The sequence below is a fragment of the Nerophis lumbriciformis genome, linkage group LG29, assembly GCF_033978685.3.
Source record: "Nerophis lumbriciformis linkage group LG29, RoL_Nlum_v2.1, whole genome shotgun sequence".
Lineage (NCBI taxonomy): Eukaryota > Metazoa > Chordata > Actinopteri > Syngnathiformes > Syngnathidae > Nerophis > Nerophis lumbriciformis.
In genome coordinates, this window is record NC_084576.2 from 20,241,316 (window position 1) to 20,255,000 (window position 13,685).

The window sequence follows — 13,685 nt, forward strand, 5'->3', positions numbered from 1 at the left end:
GTGTGTGTGTGTGTATATATATATATATATATGCACACAATTTTCTGGACTCTTACACAATATATTGTCACATGTGAATGTCTATGTATGTATGTATATATATATATATATATATATATATATACATACACATACGTGTGTGTGTGTGTGTGTGTGTGTATTTATATATATATATATATGTTTGTGTGTATATACATACTGTGTATATATATATATATATACACACACACACACACACACACACACACACACACACACACAATTTTCTGGACTCTTACACAATATATTGTCACCTTCTCCCTCTTTCTATATATATATCCATCCATCCATTTTCTACCGCTTGTTCCTTTTGGGGTCACGGGGGGGGGGGTTCTCTATATATATGTGTATATATAATTTTCTGTACCCTTTACACATTATATTGTCACCTTCACTGCACATTTCCATTTTTCTACATAATATTTAAAAGTGTATATATATATATATATATATATACACACACACAAACACACACGTTTTTACACAATATATTCTCACCTTTTTTGCAAATTGTATTATTTTCTGTACATATTATTTTAGAATAATGAAATAATTTATTATTTTTTAAATTTTTATATACACATAAATGTTCTATACTTTTTTTTCAGTGCTCGAGTCTTTGTTTTTTTTGTGTGTGTTTTTTTTTTTTACACAACATGCATATTGTCACATTCTCTCCACATTTTTTGTCTTTTTTTGTACATAATATTTTTATTTATTTCATATATTTCAAATGTTTTTCATTTTTTTCCCAAATATTACCTTCTTTCATTACTGTACTCGGCACTAACGGGCAAAGAAATCATTTCAGGATGAAATATTTTATGCACACCAAAATAAACTCTTTGAACCTTGAACTTTGGAGGGGGGACGGGAGGGGGATATTCTGCTGAGGGGTCCCAATCAAGCCAGGGGCGGCCCTGCAGGAGACAATAATCACCCCGACCTACACATGTAATGTTTGCGTCAACAGGTCTTTGACAGATCACGTGACGTGCATTTCCCAGAAGTGTCTGCTTGGCCTGTTGCAAGTCTCTCGTAAGACCAAAACACGGAATGATGAAACGACGTCCCAGCGGGATGAAATCAATTAAGTGGGAGAGTGCCGAGGCCACGCCCACACGCCGTGACGCGACACTCCCCGCCCCCCCTGCTTTAGTTACGCGCGATAAGGAGTTGGAGCGAAAAGGTCAACGCGCAACAAAGATCCGCTCGTCGTCAGCGTGCTGGTTGCTAGGCGACGCGGCAGGGCGCGGCTGGCGGGAAAGTGTTGCAGGTGATTGCAGCATCAGCACCGGCGTGATGCTCGGCTGCGTCTGCCAGCGTCTCCTGGGTGCCAATTAGCTGATGATGCAACCCTCCCACTCTAATATCATACATCACATCACTCAGCATAATACCTTTTCTTTCGTCTAGTGCACAATAATTCTCTGCCCTTGTCACAAAAACACAAATTAAAAAAAAAAACATCTCGTGTTTCATTGTACTGCTGTCGAATTGAAAAGTAAGTCAATTATCAAGACTTTTCCAACCCAACTTCAAAATGAATCATTAGAATGTTTACATGTTCCTAATATTGTGTCCTGTGCGTGAATATTACAGGTGACGTGATCTTATTTGTTTCATTAAATCACTAAATGTGTTCTGCTCGGTGTTATTAGACATGCGTGGAAATCGTGAATATTAAAATGTGTGGCCTAATAATAACCATAGTGTAGCAGAAAAACAAACAGGAGACTTGCTCTGCTGCCCTTTTGTGGCGAACAAGGGTATTACCACCAGAATATGTTGTACGTATTTGGAATAAAATAGTGGGAATATTGTTTAAGTTTGTTTATTTACTGTATTTTGAAGGCTGTACTACGGTGGCCTGGAAGTGCAAAACGCCTTTTAAAATGTATTGGAACAAATGACAGAAAACGCAAAAACTAAAGGCGAAGCGATTTCCAATTTTATAAACCGGAAAAGGAATGTCCCAAATTATAGATTGACAGCTAAATTGGCCAATAATTTTGAGCACTTCCGCTGAATATTTACTTCCTCATTAGGGTGCGGACATGAACACAATGATTGGCTGATTTAGCTGTCAATCTGGTATTTTGGGACATTCCCTTTCCGGGTTTTGAAACTGTAAATTGTATCTATAATTGTACAGTGTTTCATCTTTTGTTAGTATTTTTCCGAAATCGTACATTGTTTTGGCTTTTCTTTTTGGGCTTTCTGAAATTGTAGGTTGTTTCGTCCTTTTTTGTGTGTTTTTTCTGAGATTATAATTGAATTCATGAAATGAAAGTGTTTTGCACTTCCAGGCCACCGTACTGTTCCCTCATATTCATGCATGTCATTGAATTTTGAAACATAATCGTAATATATATATAATAATAATAATAATAATATTAAATATAATAATATTATATATAATAATATATAATAATAATATTATATATAATATAATATATAATAATAATATTAATATATAATAATATAATATATTATATTATATTATATAATATATTATATTATATTATATAATATATATTATATATTAAATTATATATATATATATATATATATATATATATATATATATATATATATATAATATATAATATATATTAATATATAATAATAATATTAAATATAGTAAAATAAATTATAACACAGAAGAAATGACACTGATTGATATATCACAGCATATCATAACAATCCAGATATTTTTGGACTTTTTAATTCCTAGTGACTGTGAGCAGTTTAACAGATGATGATACTGTTTATCCCCACTAGAGGGAGACAAAGTGACACACAACGTTTATTCTGCCAGTACTGTATTACATGTATTGCATTGAGTGTAATAATGATATGACATTGATTATAGTGCATATTGTGATAGTTATAGTAGTATATTGTGTGACAGTGGCCAATAATACTGTAGTATTTATATTTTAGCTTATTTTGTCATTTTTTGTGCATAAAAATGCTTAGTTTGGGCCAAAAATGAGTAGAAAACACCTTAAAAAATATATAATTACAAAGTGTACAGCCGCAAACTTTGAAGTGAAACATGGTGAGGGACGACTGTACGTTGAAGATTTAATTTTTACATTTTTGTTGATGATGAAGATAGCGTTGGTTAGACTTTCACCGTCAAAATAAAAGTGGTTTCAATTTACAGTAGTGCACTGTAAAAACAAGTGTTGTCATGTTTGTGCAGTGCAGCATGAGAACGCGGCGACTTGCAGCCTTAAACAACGTCGACTTGTGTTATTCTTTTCTTTGTGAGAAAACACAAAGCGGCGAGGAAGAAAAAAACCCAAAAAGTAAACGGAAACAAGGAGCAGGATTCCAGACATGGTTGTGAGCCAGAGTCCCCCACCTCCCCCCCAATCCCGCTGCACACACTGAGGGCCCCTTTGTGCACACAAACAGCCGAGAGGCTAAAGTGCAATATTGTGGCATTTTCAATGGTGAAATAAAAGACCGCATAAACTGAAATGTTTGTTGGTTAAAGTAAAGCTGGGATGACAGAATAGTGTACTATTCTCATCACTATGAATGTTCTCTTTCACTGTCACAATATGCAATAGTATCACTATTACATTATGAACTATAATTACTATCAATAATATCACTATCACACTGTATACTATTATCACTATCACAATACACACTATTATCACTATAATAATATGCACTATTATCATTATCACAATATATACTATCATCAGTACCTCAATATATACTATTATCACTAACACAATATATACTATTATCACCATCACAATATACTATTATCGTCATCACAATATACACTATTACTATCACACTGTATACTATTATCACAATCACAATATATAATATTATCACTGTCACAATACACACTATTATCACTGTGATATTATATACTATTATCACTATCACGATATACACTATTATCACTATCACAATATATACTACTATCACTATGACATTATATATTATCATTATCACACTGTATATTAATAACACTGTCACATTGTATACTATTATCACTGTCACACTGTATAATATTATCTCTATCACAGGGTATACTATTATCATCATCACAATTTATACTATTATTACGATCACAATATATACTATAATCACAATCAAAATATATACTATTATCATCATCACAATATACACTGTTATCACTATCACAATATATAGTATTTTCACAATCACAAATGTACACTATTATCACTATCACAATATACACTGTTATCATTATCACAATATACACTATTATCACTAACACACTATATACACTTATATCACTATCACAATACATACTGTTAGAGTTAAAGTTAAAGTACCAATGATTGTCACACACACACTATGTGTGGCAAAATTATTCTCTGGATTTGACCCATCACCCTTGATCACCCCCTGGGAGATGAGGGGAGCAGTGAGCAGCAGCTTTGGTGATTTAACCCCCAAATCCAACCCTTGATGCTGAGTGTCAAGCAGGGAGGAAATGGGTCCAATTTTTATAGTCTTTGGTATGGTTATCACTATCACAATATATATCACTATGTATAATATTGTCACTATCACACTATACACTATTATCACTATCACAATATACACTATTATTGCTATGATAATATACACTATTATCACTATCATAGTATATACTATCATCAGTATCTCAATATATACTATTATCACTATCACAATGTATATTATTTTTACCATCACAATATACTATTATCACAATCACAATATACACTATTATTACTTTTACACTGTATACTATTATCACAGTCACAGTATATAATATTATCACTGTCACAATATACACTACTATTACTATCACACTGTATACTATTATCACAGTCACAGTATAATATTATCACTGTCACAATATACACTATTATCACTATGATATTATACACTATTATCACTCTCACAATATACACTATTATCACTATCAAATCTATACTACTGTCACTATGACATTATATACTATTATCACTATCACACTGTATATTATTATCACTATCACAGTGTATACTATTATCATAATCACAGTATATACTATTATCACTACCACAATATATACTATCATGATGATCACAATATATACTATAATCACAATCACAATATATACTATTATCAGCATTACAATATACACTGTTATCACTATCTCAATGTATAGTATTATCACTATCACTATCTATACTATTGTCACTATCAGACTATACACTTTTATCACTGGCCTTATATATAATATTATCACTATCACACTATACACTATTATCACCATCACAATATACACTATTATCACTATCACTATATATATACACTATTATCATAACACTATAACCCACTATAACACTATATACTATTATCACTATATATATACTATCACACTATATACTACTATCACTTTATTTACTGTTATCACTATCACACTATAAACTAATATCACTATATATACTATTATCACTACCACATTATATACTATTATCACTTTATTTACTATTATCACAAATATTCCATTTATGATGAATAATTCCTACTTGATGCGTATAAAGTGTCATTATACTGAGGAGCGGACGTGTCACATGTTTGTTTTTAAAACCACACAGTGTGTGTAGCTAAGTAACTAACTACTCACCCCCAAATCCTCCACTCGACACCTCTACTCCGGACAGGCTAACCTCCTCCAACCTCTGAAGACAAAGCTACGAACAATGGGAGACCGGGCTTTCTGCTCCGCCACTCCCAGTCTGTGGAACGCTCTCCCTGACCACCTGAGGGCACCACAGACTGTGGATGCTTTTAAAAAAGCCCTTTTTAAAAAAATTTTTTATATATGCATACTAGTTCTAGCTATTTGGCTGTTCTAGTTTTTATTTTTATTTATTTTTTTAATTATCTTTTTATTTTTATTTTTTTAATGCACTATAGCACTTTGAGGTTGTTTACTCAATGTAAAGTGCTTTTTACAGATAAAATCTATTATTATTAAATAGATGAATGTCACGCAAATCCAACTTTTAAAGAGTTCTGACTGCACAAAGACGAAGCTGGGAATGTCTTCCATTATTCCTCGGGGACACGTTATCTGGGAAAGACCAAAGAACCTTGTAGAGTCAAAGTGTTGCGACTGAAACCTGAAGTTATGCGCGTGATTGTTGTTTCAGTGCAAACAGCTCCGGCGTGTTTGTCTCCCGGGTGAGGACGGCACCTAAACATGGCACCGACACGCCGACACACGTCCCATGGAGACCCCGACACACGCTGGAAAACGAAATTCCAATGATGTCAACGTTCCTGACGAGTGACACACACACACACACACACACACACACACACACACACACACACACACACACACACACACACACACACACACCTCACATGTGTTTCTTTGTGTGTGTGTGTGAGCTGTGTTTATCTTAATGATGGACTGAGATCAGCAGCATGTTTGCTGCATACAAACATCACAACACACTTTTATTCACACACAGAGTATGTTCACTATAACACATACAGTCACGATCAAAAGTTGACATACACTTGTAAAGAACATAATGTCATGGCTGTCTTGAGTTTCCAATCATTTCTACAACTCTTATTTTTTTGTGATAGAGTGATTGGAGCACATACTTGTTGGTCCCAAAAAACATTCATGAAGTTTGGTTCTTTTATGAATTTATTATGGGTCTACTGAAAATGTGACCAAGTCTGCTGGGTCAAAAGTATGCATACAGCAATGTTAATATTTGCTTACATGTCCCTTGGCAAGTTTCACTGCAATAAGGCGCTTTTGGTAGCCATCCACAAGCTTGGTTGAATTTTTGACCACTCCTCTTGACAAAATTGGTGCAGTTCAGCTAAATGTGTTGGTTTTCTGACATGGACTTGTTTCTTCAGCATTGTCCACACGTTTAAGTCAGGACTTTGGGAAGGCCATTCCAAAACCTTCATTCTAGCCTGATTTAGCCATTCCTTTACCACTTTTGACGTGTGTTTGGGGTCATTGTCCTGTTGGAACACCCAACTGCGCCCAAGACCCAACCTCCGGGCTGATGATTTTAGGTTGTCCTTAAGAATTTGGAGGTAATCCTCCTTTTTCATTGTCCCGTTTACTGTCTGTAAAGCACCAGTTCCATTGGCAGCAAAACAGGCCCAGAGCATAATATTACCACCACCATGCTTGATGGTAGGAGTGGTGTTCCTGGGATTAAAGGCCTCACTTTTTCTCCTTCAAACATATTGCTGGGTGTTGTGGCAAACAGCTCAATTTTTGTTCCATCTGACGACAGAACTTTCCTCCAGAAGGTCTTATCTTTGTCCATGTGATGTCAAACACACGTCAAAAGTGGTAAAGGAATGGCTAAATCAAGCTAGAATTAAGGTTTTAGAATGGTCTTCCCAAAGTCCTGACTTAAAGGGGAACATTATTACCAGACCTATGTAAGCGTCAATATATACCTTGATGTTGCAGAAAAAAGACCATATATTTTTTTAACCGATTTCCGAACTCTAAATGGGTGAATTTTGGCGAATTAAACGCCTTTCTATTATTCGCTCTCGGGAAGCAATCTGCCATTTTCTCAAACACCGAGTCAAATCAGTTCTGTTATTTTCCGTTTTTTTCGACTGCTTTCCGTACCTTGGAGACATCATGCCTCGTCGGTGTGTTGTCGGAGGGTGTAACAACACGAACAGGGACGGATTCAAGTTGCACCAGTGGCCCAAAGATGCGAAAGTGGCAAGAAATTGGACGTTTGTTCCGCACACTTTACCGACGAAAGCTATGCTACGACATAGATGGCAAGAATGTGTGGATATCCTGCGACACTCAAAGCAGATGCATTTCCAACGATAAAGTCAAAGAAATCTGCCGCCAGACCCCCATTGAATCTGCCGGAGTGTGTGAGCAATTCAGGGACAAAGGACCTCGGTAGCACGGCAAGCAATGGCGGCAGTTTGTTCCCGCAGACGAGCGAGCTAAACCCCCTGGATGTCTTGGCTCACACCGTTCCTTATGCCACCGAAGATGATCAAGAGAAGAATATCGACCCTAGCTTCCCTGGCCTGCTGACATGAGGGTATGTCTACAGAATATATTAATTGATGAAAATTGGGCTGTCTGCACTCTCAAAGTGCATGTTGTTGCCAAATGTATTTCATATGCTGTAAACCTAGTTCATAGTTGTTAGTTTCCTTTAATGCCAAACAAACACATACCAATCGTTGGTTAGAAGGCGATCACCGAATTCGTCCTCGCTTTCTCCCGTGTCGCTGGCTGTCGTGTCGTTTTCGTCGGTTTCGCTTGCATACGGTTCAAACCGATATGGCTCAATAGCTTCAGTTTCTTCTTCAATTTCATTTTCGCTACCTGCCTCCACACTACAACCATCCGTTTCAATACATGCGTAATCTGTTGAATCGCTTAAGTCGCTGAAATCCGAGTCTGAATCCGAGCTAATGTCGCTATAGCTTGCTGTTCTATGCGCCATGTTTGTTTGTGTTGGCTTCACTATGTGACGTCACAGGAAAATGGACGGGTGTATATAACGATGGTTAAAATCAGACACTTTGAAGCTTTTTTTAGGGATATTGCGTGACGGGTAAAATTTTGAAAAAAACTTCGAAAAATAAAATAAGCCACTGGGAACTGATTTTTAATGGTTTTAACCCTTCTGAAATTGTGATAATGTTCCCCTTTAAACATGTGGACAATGCTGAAGAAACAAGTCCATGTCAGAAAACCAACACATTTAGCTGAACTGCACCAATTTTGTCAAGAGGACTGGTCAACAATTCAACCAGAAGCTTGCCAGAAGCTTGTGGATGGCTACCAAAAGTGTCTTATTGCAGTGAAACTTGCCAAGGGACATGTAAGCAAATATTAACATTGCTGTATGTATACTTTTGACCCAGCAGATTGGGTCACATTTTCAGTAAAATTCATAAAAGAACCAAACTTCATGAATGTTTTTTGTGACCAACAAGTATGTGCTCCAATCACTCTAACACAAAAAAAATAAGAGTCGTAGAAATGATTGGAAACTCAAGACAGCCATGACATTATGTTCTTTACAAACTTATGCTCGCGACTGTATATATGTATATACATGCATAATATACATATATACACACATATATGCCTCCTAAAACTAACAAATAACAGCACGCATTGTGAGACAATCTTGTTCTTTTTTTATTATTATGCTGCTATTGAACCTTCTCAGCCGCCATATCGTTATCTCTGGTGTGGGGCACCTGAGTTATCTGCCCCAAGATGCCACTCCTCTTCCTCCTATCCAGGAGATCGCAAAAAGCCGCTGCCTGACCAGGGCTCAGAAAATCTGCAAAGACTCCTCCCACCCCCTCCAAGGACTGTTTTCACTGCTGGACTCTAGAAAGAGGTTCCGCAGCCTCTGAAGCAGAACCTCCAGGTTCTGTAACAGCTTCTTCCCTCAGGCTGTAAGACTCTTGAACGCATCATAATTAAATTATCCCCTCAACTCCCCCCAAAATGGATTAACTGGCTGGAATCAGGGGCGCCGAAAAGGGGGGAGGGTAAAGGAGACGGATTCTAGGGGACCATGATGGAGGGGGGCCCAGAGAGGCCCCTAATGATGATGAAATTATAATACAGAAAAAATAATGACACTGTGTTGGGGGCCCTGTAAAGATTCTTTTCATGGGGCCCAAAATCCCTAGAGGCGCCCCTGGCTGGAATAAAAAAGACAATATAACATACATCCATAAACGTGGACGCATGTGGAAAAGTGCAATATATTTATCTGTACAGTAACCTATTTATTTATTTATATATGCTCCTTATTGCTTTTTTATCCTGCACTACCATGAGCTTATGTAACGAAATTTTGTTCTGTAAAGTTCAAATTTGAATGACAATAAAAAGGAAGTCTAAGTCTAGGTCTAAATATATTTTAGCCCCGCCCATTGAATTTAATGACCGAGTTTGACAAATTCATTAATTAAATCGTGAGATATTCAAATAAATAATGAAATATTTAAATAATAAAATGGTTAAAAAAGTTAATATATTTTTGCTTTAAATATCCACACGTATGTTCTTATTTATAATTATAACTAATTAATAAACATTTTTAATCCATTTTTTAAAGATGTATTTATTTATTTAATTTAGTCCCATTTGACCGTCCGTAGATAAAGTCATTTTCTTGGTAGCATAAATGTGTAAACAGTAAAAGCCGGTGGAAAAGACGTCACTCGTTAGCTGTGAGTCATCAGTCGTCAGATGTCCGCCTCTCGGTGGCGTCCGTGAAGGCAGCGCCAGCGTGTGGCGGTGAAGTAGGACAGGAAGACAGGAAGGCGAAAGAGGACCGGAGGACACCGGAGCGGATCATGGCGGCGCCGCTGGGCCGGGACTCCCTACCGGAGCACTGGTCGTACGGCGTGTGCGGGGACGGGAGGGTGTTCTTCATCAAGTGAGTGTCTTCCGGTGCTTTGGCGGAGTGCTCGGCGCCGCTCTAACAGGTGTTTGTCTCCTCCCCCGCCCTCCTCCTCCTCCTGTGTACCCGCACGACAGCGACCAGACCCGGGAGACCTCTTGGCTGCATCCCCGCTCCTCCGAGCCGGTCAACTCAGGGCACATGATCCGCTCAGGTAAGCTAGCTTGGCTCGGTTCGGCCCAGCAAAAGGGAGAGAGGGGGCGCGGGGACAAAACTTTCAAGTTTCCTTTTTGTTTTTGTTTTCTTTGCAGACCTGCCGCAGGGTTGGGAGGAAGGTTTTACGAACGAAGGAGCATGCTACTTCATCAAGTAAGTTGGCTGAAGTTGGAAGTGAGATGCATCATGGCGGCGGCTCAGCAGGGGCGCTGCTAATTAACGCACTGCTCACCTGTTCACCCGCTCTTTTTATGCTAGTGTTCGGCTATTGGCTGTAATAAGGCCATGTTCGCACAAATACATGCATTTCTAAAACCTTTTATATATATACAGTATATATATATTTATTTTATTATATATATATATATATATATATATATATATATATATATATATATATATATATATATAAAAATAAGAGAAATACTTGAATTTCAGTGTTCATTTATTTACACATATACACACTCATAACACTCATCTACTCATTGTTGAGTTAAGGGTTGAATTGTCCATCCTTGTTCTATTTTCGGTCACTATTTTTCTAACCATGCTGAACACCCTCTCTGATGATGCATTCTGCTTCGTCTCCTTGTTGTGTGCGCAGTTGTGCACTGCACTCTAAAAGCCGTAGATGTTATTGTCACATATGCATGTACAGTAGATGGCAGTATTGTCCTGTTTAAGAGTGTCACAACATTGCTGTTTACGGCAGACGAACTGCTTTACGGTAGAGGAAAACGTGACTGCTGTTGTTGTGTGTTGTTGCCGCGCTGGGAGGACGTTAATGAAACTGCCTAACAATAAACCCACATAACAAACCAAGAACTCGCCCTCGATCATTCTACAGTTATAACGTGATTGGGCAGGCACGCTGTTTATATTGTGGGAAAGCGGACGTGAAAACAAGCTGTCGACACGTCACTCAGGTCCGCCTGAATTTCGGGAGAAAATTTGTCCCGGGAGGTTTTCGGGAGAGGCGCTGAATTTCGGGAGTCTCCCGGAAAATCCGGGAGGGTTGGCAAGTATGTAAAAATGTGACACTATTATCTCTTAGGGCTGGGCGATACGGCTGAAACCGGCATCACTATATAAGTGTTTTTATTAGGGATGTCCGATAATGGCTTTTTTCCGATATTCCGATATTGTCCAAATCTTTAATTATTGATACCGATATCAACCGATACCGATATACACAGTCGTGGAATTAACACATTATTATGCCTAATTTAGACAACCAGGTATGGTGAAGATAAGGTCCTTTAAAAAAAAAATAAAAATAAAATAAGATAAATAGATTAAAAACATTTTCTTGAATGAAAAAGAAAGTACAACAGTTGCATAGAAACGAGTAATTAATGAAAATGAGTAAAATTAACTGTTAAAGGTTTTTACTATTAGTGGACCAGCAGCACACACAATCATGTGTGCTTACGGACTGTATCCCTTGCAGACTGTATTGATATATATTGATATATAATGTAGGAACCAGAATATTAATAACAGAAAGAAACAACCCTTTTGTGTGAATGAGTGTAAATGGGGGAGGGAGGTTTTTTGGGTTGGTGCACTAATTGTAAGTGTATCTTGTGTTTTTTATGTTAATTTAATAAAACAAAACAAAAACGATACTGATAATAAAAAAAACGATACCGATAATTTCCAAAATTACATTTTAAAGCATTTATTGGCCGATATTATCGAACATCTCTAGTTTTTATAGTGGTCAATATCGATAATTATTGATTTTTTTTCGACCTGTCAAAAGTAAGGCCCATGAGAAAAAAATATGAAATGTAAACAATTTTTTTTTCAAATGTAACCTTCCTCTGAATATTATCCCCTCAGATATCAAGGCAGAAAGAAAATGTCTACACAAGCTTAGAAAACATTCAAATAGGGCTGGGCGATATGGCCTTTTTTTAATATCTCGATATTTTTAGGCCATGTCACGATACACGATATATATCTCAATATTTTTCCTTAGCCTTGAATGAACACTTGATGCATATAATCACACCAGTATGATGATTCTACGTGTCTATGTTAAAACATTCTTGTTCATACTGCATTAATATATGCTCATTTTAAACTTTCATGCAGAGAGGGAAATCACAACTACGTCAATTGACCAAAACTGCGTTTATTAAACAGTTATTAAGCAGTGGCACAAACCAGAGGTGTGAACTCGAGTCACATGACTTGGACTCGAGTCAGACTCGAGTCATGAATTTGATGACTTTAGACTCGACTTGACAAAATGTAAAAAGACTTGCAACTCGACTTAGACTTTAACATCAATGACTTGTGACTTCACTTGGACTTGAGCCTTTTGAATTGACATGACTTGACATGACTTGCTACTTTCCCCAAAACCCAAAGATGAAAAAGTTATTCGGGAGCGCCCCGTATTTTTCATCGTGTACTTGTCTATCAGCGTTGCGTGTGTCAGCTGGTGTGGTCTCAGTACAACAGCCAATCAAATTAGATCTACTTTGTTTTCATCACACAGCATTCATCCAATCAAATTGCAGGACAACCAAGGAAGAAGACATGTCCAAACCACACGCCAGTGAACAAAAAATTATACCTAAAATAATTTCGTTTGGGTATAAAAATTACGAGGTGGTCAACACAAAACGGTTTGCAGTATGCAACACATGCGGTTCGAAAATTACTGATGGAGAGGCAACAACTTCCAACTTCGTCCGGCATTTGAAGTTGCACAAAGAACGGTAAGTTTTGAATGAAAGATAACGTTTATTGGCTAAGTAACGTGACTTTTATTTGCTGTGTAGTTAAATCAGTGAGGCACTCACTGCTAACGTTATAACGTTATTGCAAACACGGGAATCTGTTGCAGTTCACTACCTTATTCATACTTTTTGTTCAGTGATTTTTTTTAAGCAGGGTTACGTTAGTCAATATATCACACGTAACGTTAGACGGCGGTCAGCAGCACCGCGTATTTTAGCCACCTAAAAAAAGACAAAAATAGTAAAATAAAGG

General features: G+C 37.1%; 1 protein-coding gene across 6 annotated transcripts in view; it reads left to right on the plus strand.

The window, feature by feature from the left end:
* The first annotated feature begins 10,298 nt into the window (after positions 1-10,298).
* plekha7a (pleckstrin homology domain containing, family A member 7a) overlaps positions 10,299-13,685 on the plus strand; it is a 321,572-nt gene continuing 318,185 nt past the window's right edge. For all 6 annotated transcript variants that reach the window (XM_061924802.1, XM_061924808.1, XM_061924804.1 and 3 more), the window contains exons 1-3: positions 10,299-10,499; positions 10,601-10,677; positions 10,775-10,832. In XM_061924802.1, the coding sequence (XP_061780786.1) occupies positions 10,417-10,499; positions 10,601-10,677; positions 10,775-10,832 (218 nt within the window). In that variant the 5' untranslated portion in view covers positions 10,299-10,416. The remainder of the gene's footprint in view (positions 10,500-10,600; positions 10,678-10,774; positions 10,833-13,685) is intronic.